This window comes from Coffea arabica, chromosome 3c, assembly GCF_036785885.1.
Source record: "Coffea arabica cultivar ET-39 chromosome 3c, Coffea Arabica ET-39 HiFi, whole genome shotgun sequence".
In the NCBI taxonomy this organism is placed as follows: Eukaryota; Viridiplantae; Streptophyta; class Magnoliopsida; order Gentianales; family Rubiaceae; genus Coffea; species Coffea arabica.
In genome coordinates, this window is record NC_092314.1 from 42,450,475 (window position 1) to 42,462,185 (window position 11,711).

Genomic DNA, 11,711 nt, shown 5'->3' on the forward strand with positions numbered 1-11,711 from the left:
AGAAACAAAAGAATCTCATATGGATTCACAATCTAATATGAACGCCAATACTCTATTGTCTCATTGTTGTTTTTATTTCAAGAATAAATCATCCATTTTGACAAAAACAATTTCCTTGTGAGTAATATTAAATTCATTGGATGAGGAGCCTAACTCTTCATTTATTTATGATTAGGTAGGTTGCTTCTACCGTGGAAAGCTGGTTGGTTGCTTCTACGCTCTGTTTTCAAACTCGGACCGGACCGGCCGGTCGAACCGGTTGAACCGGGAACCGGCCAGGTAGCCGGTCCGAGTCACATTAGAAAACCGGAAATTTAAAACCCGGTCAAAGCCGGTCAAAAACCGGGTTTGACCGGGTTTGACCGGGAAAAAACCGGTTTTTCCGGTTCAACAGTATTTTTTTAAAAAAAAAATTCAAACTTTTTAATATTATGTTTTGACCCCCTAAATTGTTAAAACTTATTGATATACCTCAAATATTTGATACTTTATAAATATTGTCCTAAAATTTGATGTTATTTTTCAATTAAATTCATAATTTTAATTCTAAACTTGTTAATATTTATTAAATAATATAAATTGCTACTTGATTGTTCTAATTTCTTTGTATTTTCTTGTTAAATATATTTGAAACATCAAATATATATGAATATGCCTTTATTAATATCAATATATTATTAGATATTATATATATAACATTTTAATTTTAAAATAATTTTTATTTATGACGTCATCCGGTTCGACCCCTATCGACCCCCGGTCGAACCCATTGACCCCTGACCCCTGACCTCGGCCGAGTCGCTATCCGGTCCGGTTCTGAAAACATAGCTTCTACGGGGTGGAAAGTTGGATGAATTTCCCACCACTACTATCACAATAACTCAGTATGGGACCATTGTCCAAGCCTTATGGTCCAACTAACTTAAAGGCGACCAGCAGGTGAACTGTGTAGCAGAAAAATAAAAAAATGTGGGACTTTCTAAAGGACTAAATAGTCATTATAGGTATACATTAGATTGAGTTGATAAATTGATCATCATCGATTATTGAATCATGCAAATTAAATTAATCGTTTGTGATCATTATCACTATCATTATTATTTTTCTAGTATAGATAGTATTAAAAATGGTTTAATCTTTTCTTTATTGAAAGTGGATATGCTAGTCTCAGGAATGCATGTCACATGTATTTTTTTTCAAGTTAAAATTAATTTTGAATTATTTTTTATGCTTATACACTATTAGTCAAACTTATTTATTTATCGAGTTATGAGTTGATGGATTCGAATGATTCATTTAAATTTAAATGCATATTGAAACTAAACTATTCATAGGGGTTAAGTGAAATGTAAATCCTATGTACACTAAAAATTTATATACTATCGATTTTAGATCTATAACATATGTATAAAATTTGGATTTCAAATTTAAATTTTATATAGTTGTCATTCATTCAAAATTGACAGTGTATACACTGTCAATATATAGAATATTAATCCTTAAGTGAATCCACTGACTTTCTTTTTCTTTTTTGTCCTTCTCCTTCTTTCTCCTTATTCCAAAAATTCAAGCAAACTTTTTAATTGTTGTCTGACCAATTCTCATGTTAACACCTAAATCTTTTTATTTACTAACGTAATACATTTTAATTTTTATTACAGTAAAATATTATTACTTGTGTGTAAACAATATGCAGGGACTTCAACCCTTACACGTGGAGATGCAAAAGTCTAATCTTCAGCCAATTTCGAATTACATACACCATACTAACATTTACAACTTTCATTAGTTGCCATTTAATGTAATCACATCTAAATTTCTAATTCTTCTATTTATTTTTACACTCCACTTAATTAGCTTATTCTTCTACAACACTTATGAGTCGTTATTTTTTTGCGTTTCAAGTACAAAATTGCAACACTATATTTGAAAAGTCCACCATTTTCTTTATTCCCGATCCTCTTTTTCTTTCATGTTTCTTTGGTGCCATTAATTTTTTTTATTTTTATTTTTGTCGGGGCTCGTATATCTGCAGAGTTTCCAAGATATCTCCAATTATCGAGCCATTTTATGATGACCAAATTTGCAAAAGGACTTCCCTATAATATCAACAAAGATTTTTTATTTTTTTTTTGACTGAATTGCATTCTTATTGTTTGCTTCCACAAACAACTGCCCTAACGCGTTCCGAGCACATGTTTAGGCTGCCTCCCTCTACCCAGCCCCTCCAAGCACCATTGGCCTTCTCATATTGAATCTTCTGCCCACAGCGAGCAGAAATGTTCACTTTCCACCGTAGCTTAATTCCACTTTTCACTCCTTAACATGTATGCAATTTGCGCATTATGCCCTAAATTTTTGGTTTTAGACATATTGTACCCTATACCCTTCAATCAGATCTATTTGATCAGAATCGTTAGCACCGTAAGTAATATTAACAGAAAAAAATATCACCCCACGCAAGTCTGATACTTGCAAATCAGTAAAAGGACTAATTCTATAGTTTCTATTTTTGCATGCGAATCTCACTTTAGGGTGCAAGGTGAGAATTTGTTAAAAATTACGAGTATTCAAATTACTCATGCGGGTTCCAAACATATAAAGTAGGAAAGTGATTATAAATTCGTCAAATAAACAAACAAGTTCTTAACTGAAGTGATTGGCTCCATGCGATAAAATTACCATTTTTTTTCCTCTTGGGGTCCACTAAATTGGTTGGTGCTTTATGCATGAATTGTTGCCTCACAATTTTATTGTTGAATTAGGTATTTTGTAGAGCGTGGTGAGGAATTCATTTCAAAAAAGTTTTGAGCCATATTCATACATAGATTTTCCTAAAACCTTAATTACCATTTTTCTTCAATTTTAAGCCAACGATAATTTTAATTGAGTTAATAAACGTATGAATTTAAGCCAACGATCATTTTATTTCAGATATTGGCTAAATAACTAACAATAAAAGGTTATTTCAGGTTCTTTCAGAAACTCGTTTATTGCGAGTTTCCCTCTAGTTCTCCTTTTCAGATATCTCTCATTGGTATGGCTGATTGCAGGAAGGCATCATACATTTATAGTTTTTTTAGCTTCATGAGTTGAATGATGGTTCAGATCTATAGGCATCATACACACTGTTCAAGTTTAAAAGATCTGGAAAACAATCCACTAATTAAAATACAGGGAACAAATACACTTGACAATTACACGTTTTCCAGGCACATCCGAATGTGTATGTTACAACTTACAATGCCATAAAGTTGTAGATTTTGGCTCAAAGTTGAACAAATACTCGAGGTTTGTCTGCTAGTAACTCATCTGCTGCAGCTGTTGTAAGGCTGAAGCAGCATTGCACCTCAAACACTATTCAGATGACAATAACACCAGCATCAGCAAGTAAAAGGTTCTGGTAGTGTTCAAAACCTTCTAAATTTGACTCATGTTCCTTATTGGCAATCTTCTACTACAACTTTTCAGCTAGTTGAAGTACTTGAATTTGTCTTCTTCTTTGTCTTCTTTGTCTTCTTCTTCTTCTTCTTCTTCTTCTTCTTCTTCTCCTCGTTAGTTGTCTTTTGCATTTGCTTTTCCATCACCCTATGGATCCTGCATAATTGAGGTTTGCAGTGGAACAAACAGAAAATTAAAAAAAAACAGTAAATATTATAGTAGATTGGACTTCAGTAAGTAAAGTTTTTTTTTTTTGTAAGTAAAGAATGTTAAACTTCGTAAGAGTAAAATGTAAAATGGATAGTTTTGGAAGCACTTACATATTCCAGATGATTGGATCTGAAACTTCATAAAAATCTAGAATAATTTCCTTAATATGGGAAACTTTAAACCACTCAGAATCTGGTTCATTTTGCAGCATCCATTTCCTTGCTAGCAGATCAGAGTCCTGGATTTCCAGCTTCTCCAAATTCTTGAGGCCTTCCATTATTTCTTTGGAGGGAAAGGACTCAAGTTTTCGGCAATTGGAGAGGTCTAAACTTTGAATCGAGGAAAGATTCCCTATCCAATCTGGCAAAACTTCTATTCCAAAATCCTGTAAAGTCATTCTTTTCAGAGCAGTGAGGTGTTGAAGCTCTTCAGGCAAAGAATTCCAGTGATGCTGCCCCTCTAAGAATAGAGAAACAAGTGAAGAAAGCTGTTGAAGCCCTGTAAAACATGTTTGGAATGTTTCAAACTCCATTGAATTTGAAAGAGGACCCATCCTAAGGTTAGCCAAGTTGCTAAGTGCACCAAGCCCCTTGGGCATGGTATTCAACTTAGGGCAGGAAGTAATTCTCATTAATGAAATGTTAGGCATTTGTTGAAAATTTGGAGAAAACTCGATGAGATTTTCACACTCTGTCACCCATAGGTATTGGAGAGACTTGCAAGACTCCAATACCTCACTTGGTATACTGATCAAACCTTGGCACTCAGAAACTGTCAAGCTCTGAAGGGATGGAAGGCCTCCCTGTCCATTCAAATTTGGAAATAATTTGATACTAGGGCAGTATGATAGCTCGAACCTTTTGAGAGATCTGAGTGAACAAATTTCTGGTGGAAATTCTTGTAATGCCCCGCATTCCGTGATCTCCAACTCTTGGAGCACTGCACTGCAACCGGACATATGAGGAACAATGTGTGTCAAAGAGTGGCACTTTATAATACATAGATGAGAAAGGTTGGTGTTGTTTTCCAGCAACTCATCTGGAAGAGAAGTTAGCTCCTCTACATCCTCAACATGGAGACTTGTGAGGGTGGTCAGCTTGGAATTGCATATACTCTCCAGTGGCGAGCTGCTCTTCATGGATTCAACCCTCAGTACCTTGAGTGCAGGGAAATGACTTGGAGCAGTCATCAACTTTGGATCCCATCTAAGAAATAATCTCTCAAGGCTATTAAACGTCTTAGCTTCATAAGATGCAGAGATTTCTTCTGGTCCCTTCCAATCTAGTAGGCTTGGCATGCAGTCTATTGTGAGGCTTTTGAGTGCTGGAAAGAATGATTTTGTAGCTTGAGTTTCACTGGTGTTGGTATTTGATCCATTGCCACCGTAAAATGATGATCCAAAGCAGCTAACTTCTGAGAGTTCAACTATCTCAAGATTTTGGAGAAGCGGTAGGGTCCCTAGTGTTGGGATTTCCTTGCATCTTGTGCAGCTTCCCAGTTTTACCTCCACCAAATTGTTAAGTTGCAAAGAGCCTCTTTTAACAGACATCTTCATTACCCATGATGGGAATCTGTCACCTTGGAAGTGTTCGATCCTTAAGCTTTTCAGATTGTGGTAAGGCTCAAGGCCTTCCAGCACATTCTCATCGTTGTTTGGACCTTCTCTTTCTTCTCTTTCAGGATCAATCCAACGAAGCTCCAGCTCCTGCAAATTCGGTTTCCCAAATAGATTTGCTTGCTGAGCTTCCTTTTTGTCTTTCACAAGATCAAGATTTCGTATCTCCAGCTTGCCTTTGAGATCTTTCAAGTGCTTCAGCTCCCCAATTGGAGGACCACACTCCTTTCCCACGTTATAGATTGGCAGTGTTTGAAGGTGACTTAATCGCCCAAACTCATATGGCATAGAGAAGTACTCATTATAATAGAAGTGAAGATGTCTCAGGCATAGCAAATCCTTGAAATCTTTTGGGAGTTTTTTAAGAGAATTACATCCAATGATCCTCAATGTCTTCAACTTGTAAAGGTTGCAGGCAGAGTCAGGTATAGACTTTATCTTTGTGCTCGAGAGATCAAGGTATTCTAAATGCCTTAGCTTTCCAATAAATGCTGGTAATTCTGTTATATCTGCATCACAGAGGTTTAAAACATACAAGAAGTTTAGATTTAGCAAGTTATGGTCAGGTAAATTTTGCTTTAGGAATAATGTCCTCAAATATCTTGCTTTCTCCTTGGCAATCTTCATGGTTTCCTCTGTAAACGACTCCAATGCAAGGTGTTGAATCTGACGAATGTCATCTTGATCACTTTCGCCGAAGGTGATGCTCTCGAAGCTTGACAGAGAATATGCAAAATCATAGACAAGATTATGCATTTTACAATGTGTTACATTGTTGAAGTTATCCTTGCTTACAATTTCAAGTAAAGAATTCTGCAACAAAGTGTCAAAGTATTGATTTCCTATTTCCTCCATCACAGAAATCCCCAACCCTGGGTCAATAAATCCTTCAGCCATCCAAAGCTGGACTAGCTGGTCCCTTTCTATAACAGAGTTCCTTGGAAACATCGAACAAAATGCAAAACATCTTTTGAGGAATGGAGTTGGTAGATTTTCAAAGCACAATTTGAGTATCGCAGAGATTATATCTTCTTTATCTAGTACCCCGCTTTCTAAAATTGACAACCAGAAATCCCTTCTTTTGTTTTGTAACAAACCTCCAAGTAAATTTGCTGCTAAAGACAGACCTTGACACTTTTCTGCAATGTACCTTCCTATGTCCTCCAGGCCTATTGGTATTTCATCACTTACACCTGCCTTTTCTTTTATTATGGACCAGAAATTTTCTATAGATGTCTTTTCCTCATTTTCTGTGATTTTCAGGTCAGCAATCAAAAAGCCAACCTCCTGAACTACATTTACCTGAGGGGAAGAAGCAGTTGTGACACCATATTTCTCAGAAGCTAAAAAGTCTTTCACTTCTTTATTGATCATCTCCAGCTTATTACTGATGCCTCTTGCTTTAGGCATCATTTCTTGGCGAAAGGCTTTCTTATCAGAGTGACAGAAGAAGAGACTTACCTTTGGTTTTTCTTGGTTCAGCATCTCCACCTCATGCTGGAGAATTTGATAGCCGAACTCTGCCAAAGCATTATCAGCATCATCGGCTAAATCAGAAAGTTTCTGCAGCCAAAGCCTAACGATCACAGCCTTGTCGTGCAGCCTCAGATTATCCTGTGAGACAGCTTGGATATTGGATAAAGATCCTTTCAATTTCTCCAACTCTTGTCTGATGGCCTGCACAACATTAGTCTCTTCACTGGAGCGGGAAAACCAGTTCTCCATTAGGCATGAGATTTCTTGAGGACCACCAAACACAAGGTTAATGTTTTCAGTAGTGACTGAGAATATTTTCTGCAGTAAAACCTCCACGGATGCACTCATAAGCAGATTCTCAGCCATCCTTTCAGAGGCAGAAATGCTTTTTTTTTTTTGGCAAGTTTTGAAGCGAGGAAGAAAAGTTTTTGCTGAGTGACTGATGAAGTTGAAAAGGGCTGTGTATTTATAAGTGATTATCAAGATGAGTCCTGCTCATTTTTTAATTGAACAGATACAAAAGGTCTCCCTTTTCGTTCCGTGACTAAATCAAAGTTTATATGGTTCTATTATTGTTTATTACAAGAAGCAACCGTCCATCGTGACAAAGCAATTTTCTTTATATATCCATTCTAATTTATTTGTTTAGGGCCACTGTCCTATGTAGCTGAAATTGAACAGCACCAATGTTCTGGTACTGTACATTCTACGATATAAAGGTTAAGCGTAATTGGTAAACTCATGGTTGTGCTCTTCATACCTATTCATAACTAAAACTTCATTGTATTAGACACAATGAAACATGATCTAGTTGGTAAAACGCTTTATTTGAAACCAAATAGTCACCGCCTCAAATCACTACTATAGAGGTACGAGTTCAAATTCTCACAAAAGTAAGTGATAAGTTACTATTGATCCTCTTTTTTTTTTTTTTTTTTTTTTTAAAAAGGTTATTTGTGTTAGAATTCTACAAACTTGAGGGATTTCCGAGTCTCAGATACTATTACTGTCTCCATTACTTTGTAGATAAACACAGGCTTAAGTTTCTTTTATCCCCGCTTTAGATTTGCATCATCTTCATTCACAGTTTGTAGATAAGCTTCATCGCTTTTAGATTAGGATTAATTACATTTATTTTTCAGCAAAGTTTGTCCAACTTGAGGATCAGTCCCTAAAGTTCAGCTAAATAGCATTCACGTCTCTGCTGGTAATGGCATGCAATCTCGGCTAACAGAATTAAAATCACAAATATGCCCTTGAGGTTTGTCCAAATCATGGAAAGGGACCATGTTGCTTAATTAGAAATAATGTAGCTATCCTTTTCAATACCCAAATATCAATAACAAAGGTTTCAAAAATTTACACTAAACTTGAAAGAAATCACCACAATTTTGAAAATGAAAGGGAAAAGGAATTCAAGACAGCTTCTCCTCTCTTCTTTTTCTTTGCCCATGGCTCACCCCACCTGCTATTATACTCTCCCAAGTCCGAACTCACTTTTCCCTAACATTTAGAAATCATCCATAACATCTGTGGAATAAGAAAATTTCTCCAAAACATTTTGTGAAACTTAGTATGTCAATTTCAAAATTTCCTTTTTTTTTTTTGTCAATAATTCAAAGTTGAGTATTTTGTTAATTTCTATCTGTGACGAAGTATCTTTCTTGAATTTTAACTTCCGAGCAGTGGGAATAGAGAAACTTCTGCATTCATCCATGGCTTTCATGATTTTAAAGTTAAAACTTTGCTGTGTCCGAAAAATGAGAATTAATTATCTCCATGTCAAGTATGCCAATGGTAGTGGGGCTCAAATCTACCTCTCTGGTGAATGGTGACTGAAACATTAATTATTGATCATGACTCATGATTAAGATCTAAACAAAGTTGATGCTACATTTCTTTTTCTTTTTTTTTTTTGGGTGATTCGGCTAGAGATTAACTGAAACCAAAATGGCGTTATCATATCATCTTAAATTTCAATTTGATGCAACCGGATGAATAATTATGAATCATATTTGTAGTAGCTACTTTTTAGGATAAGCTTTTACTTTTTATTTTTCTTAGTGGAAAAAGTTTAAATCTTTCACTACAAGCGTTTTAAAAATGAAAATGTTGCCCCAGCTAGCTAAAACAAATTGGAGACAACGAGAATCAGAATAAAATGTTAATTCTAGTTCCCAAAATTTAGCTTAACTCGTATGGACAGTAACCAAGTAATCATGAGATTCTTGATTTAACCCCTAGCATTTCCTGTTTCCCTCTTGTAAGGTTTGAAATCCTCCCTTGAACCATTTGTCAATTTTTGAAAGAAACAGCAGTAAAATAAAAGAGTATTCATGTTCACATTGGGATTATTTAATACTCCATTCTTATCCAATAACAAAACTAGTCATATATTTGTTTTACTTCTCAAAAAATTTAAGGGCAAATTTCACTTTACCCCCTGTGGTTTAATATTTTTTTACATAACCCCCATATAGTTTTAAAAATTATACATAACCCCGTCATGATTTGGATTAAATGTCAAAGTGACACAAATGAACATTCGTAACGGAGTCATTTAAAATATAAAAAATACCCTTATGTAAAGTTGAAAATTATTTAATTATTAACCAAGGGGGGTTATGTGATATTTTGAAAACCATAAGAGGGTTATATGGTAAAGTATTAAACCATAAGGGGGTTATATGGTAAAACATAAAAATCATACAGAGTTAGTGTGCCATGTATTTATAAGGATAATTTCGATATTTTTAAAAGTTCCATAACGAATGACTATTTCCGTCACTTTGGCACTTTAATCCTAACCATGAGGGGATTATGTATAGTTTTTGAAACTATAGAGGGGGTTATGCACAAAAATACTAAACTATAGGGGATAAAGTATAATTTACCCAAAATTTAATGAGGGCAAAGCTAAAATTTTATCAGAATTGTATGAATGATAACAAAGCTTTCATGGAGCAGCCCCACATTAAATCTGCCACTGCTATCAGTGTCACTTTCATTCTATTGTCACCTGCCTGACGATTATTGTACTCTACAACATGGCTGAGAGCAAGATTTGAGCATTAAAATTTAGCAACCAGTGGAGGAAAGATAGATTAATTTGAACATTTTATCACAGCATGATATAGACAAATTATTCTTGATTAATTTAGGAGGAAAGATCGATTAATTTAGACATTTGATGAAGCATGATGTAGACAGATTATCATTGATTAATGTGATACTGACCCGAGAACCAAAAAAATTGAAATAATGTGACTATAACCCCTGATTAGTGTGGAATTGATTATGTAGTCAGCTCTATGTACTGGTAAGAACTTCAAAGCATAAACTGACACAAGACTGGTTGTTAGAAGCATGTTGTTAGATACACAAATATGGACTTTCCGTGTACAAATAAGAGATACATTTACAGTCCAAGATTTCATGCGCACATGAAATATTTGTTTCAAATAGATTCACAAACCTCAGTCAAGGTTGAGGAAATTAATATTTCATTGATTTGGGACAAATGTGCTAATAAAATTCATAATAAGGGATTAAGTTCATTTTGAAAAATAGAGGGTGCTAAGTGAAATTGTCATAAGTCTCACTCGAACTTGGTACAATCTATCCCAATTTAAGATTTGGCAGAGTTGCAAAACTTACCATGTAGTTTGGCCACATTACAGTTACATAAATAGCCAAATATTTTTCAAGTATCCCTCTCATATAATAACGTTCTAGATCTCCATAACTCTTTTATAATTTGACCTAATTACATTTGCCTCTAAACACTTTGAATAACCAGATAATTATTAAAAAAAAAAACTCCACACGTCACTTGATCTTAACTATATGTAAATGACAGCAACATGAATAAGATTTTACTAAAATTACTTTTTTTTTAGAAAAATTTTTCTTAGTAGGAAAGAATGGAATTTAAGAACTTTTAAGTTTTGAGATTTGAAATTCCTAAAGTATCGTGTGCATAATCCTTTTTTCCTATCATAAGCTACAATTAGTGCAACCAAAACCCAAGTCATGAGGCATCATCAATTATAACATTGAAGTCACCAAAGGAGTTGATTTAGCCACCAAGTTTTGCTGAAACCATTTAAAGCCAATTAGTGCGTATCTCTTCTTCTTTTTTTTTTCTCTAATTTACTTCATGGGTTTAGGTCTCCAACTCGATTCATTATCTTTGGTCTCCATTTTCATTTATCATGATCGTCAAGAAGTCCTTTTGCAAGTATACATTCCTATGATATTACCAATCATGTTTAATTAATTACCCACTACAAACGTGACAAAGTTAATTGAGACTAACAATGACCTAAAACTTACAATTTTTCTTTCAAAATAAACTAATGCAACTTGACTTGGTTGAGCTAAGAAAACGGAAAATAAAATGTGCAAGCAACGCATGTGTGTACATGCATTTGTCCCAGGATATGACAAGAGACACTAGATTAGTATCTAGTTACAATATACTTCTTGTCACTTTAAGTTCACCTACTGCAAATGTGACAAAATCAATTGAGAATAACAATGACCTAAAACTTGCAAATTTTCTTTCAAGATAAACTAATGCAACTAGACTTGGCTGAGCTAAGAAAACAGAAAATAAAATATACAAACAAGGCAGACGTATGCATGCATTGGTCCCCAGGATATGACAAGAGATAGTAGAATAACATCTAGTTACAATATATTTCTTGACACTTTAACTCACCTCATATAATGTAATTGTTGTTTGTCACCTCTGTGACGATTATTATACTCTAACAGTGATAACAACAAGATTTGAGCATCAGAAAATTTAGAAACCGGAGGAGGAAAGATACAATATTAATTTTAGACACGACCATAACTTGATATACAAGATATAATCCTTGATTAATGTGATATTGACACAAGAAAGAAAAAATGTAACCCCTGATTAGTGTGGATTTAATTATATAATAACCTCTACTAATAC

General features: G+C 34.6%; 1 protein-coding gene across 1 annotated transcript; it reads right to left on the reverse strand.

The window, feature by feature from the left end:
* Positions 1–3,137: 3,137 nt before the first annotated feature.
* LOC113735129 (putative disease resistance protein RGA3) lies at positions 3,138–7,185 on the reverse strand. The gene is made up of 2 exons (XM_027262090.2): positions 3,762–7,185; positions 3,138–3,597 (listed from the first exon to the last, which is right to left on the reverse strand). Exons 1-2 carry the CDS (start codon positions 7,106–7,108, stop codon positions 3,468–3,470), a joined length of 3,477 nt encoding a protein of 1,158 aa, XP_027117891.1. The 5' UTR covers positions 7,109–7,185; the 3' UTR covers positions 3,138–3,467.
* Positions 7,186–11,711: the final 4,526 nt, after the last annotated feature.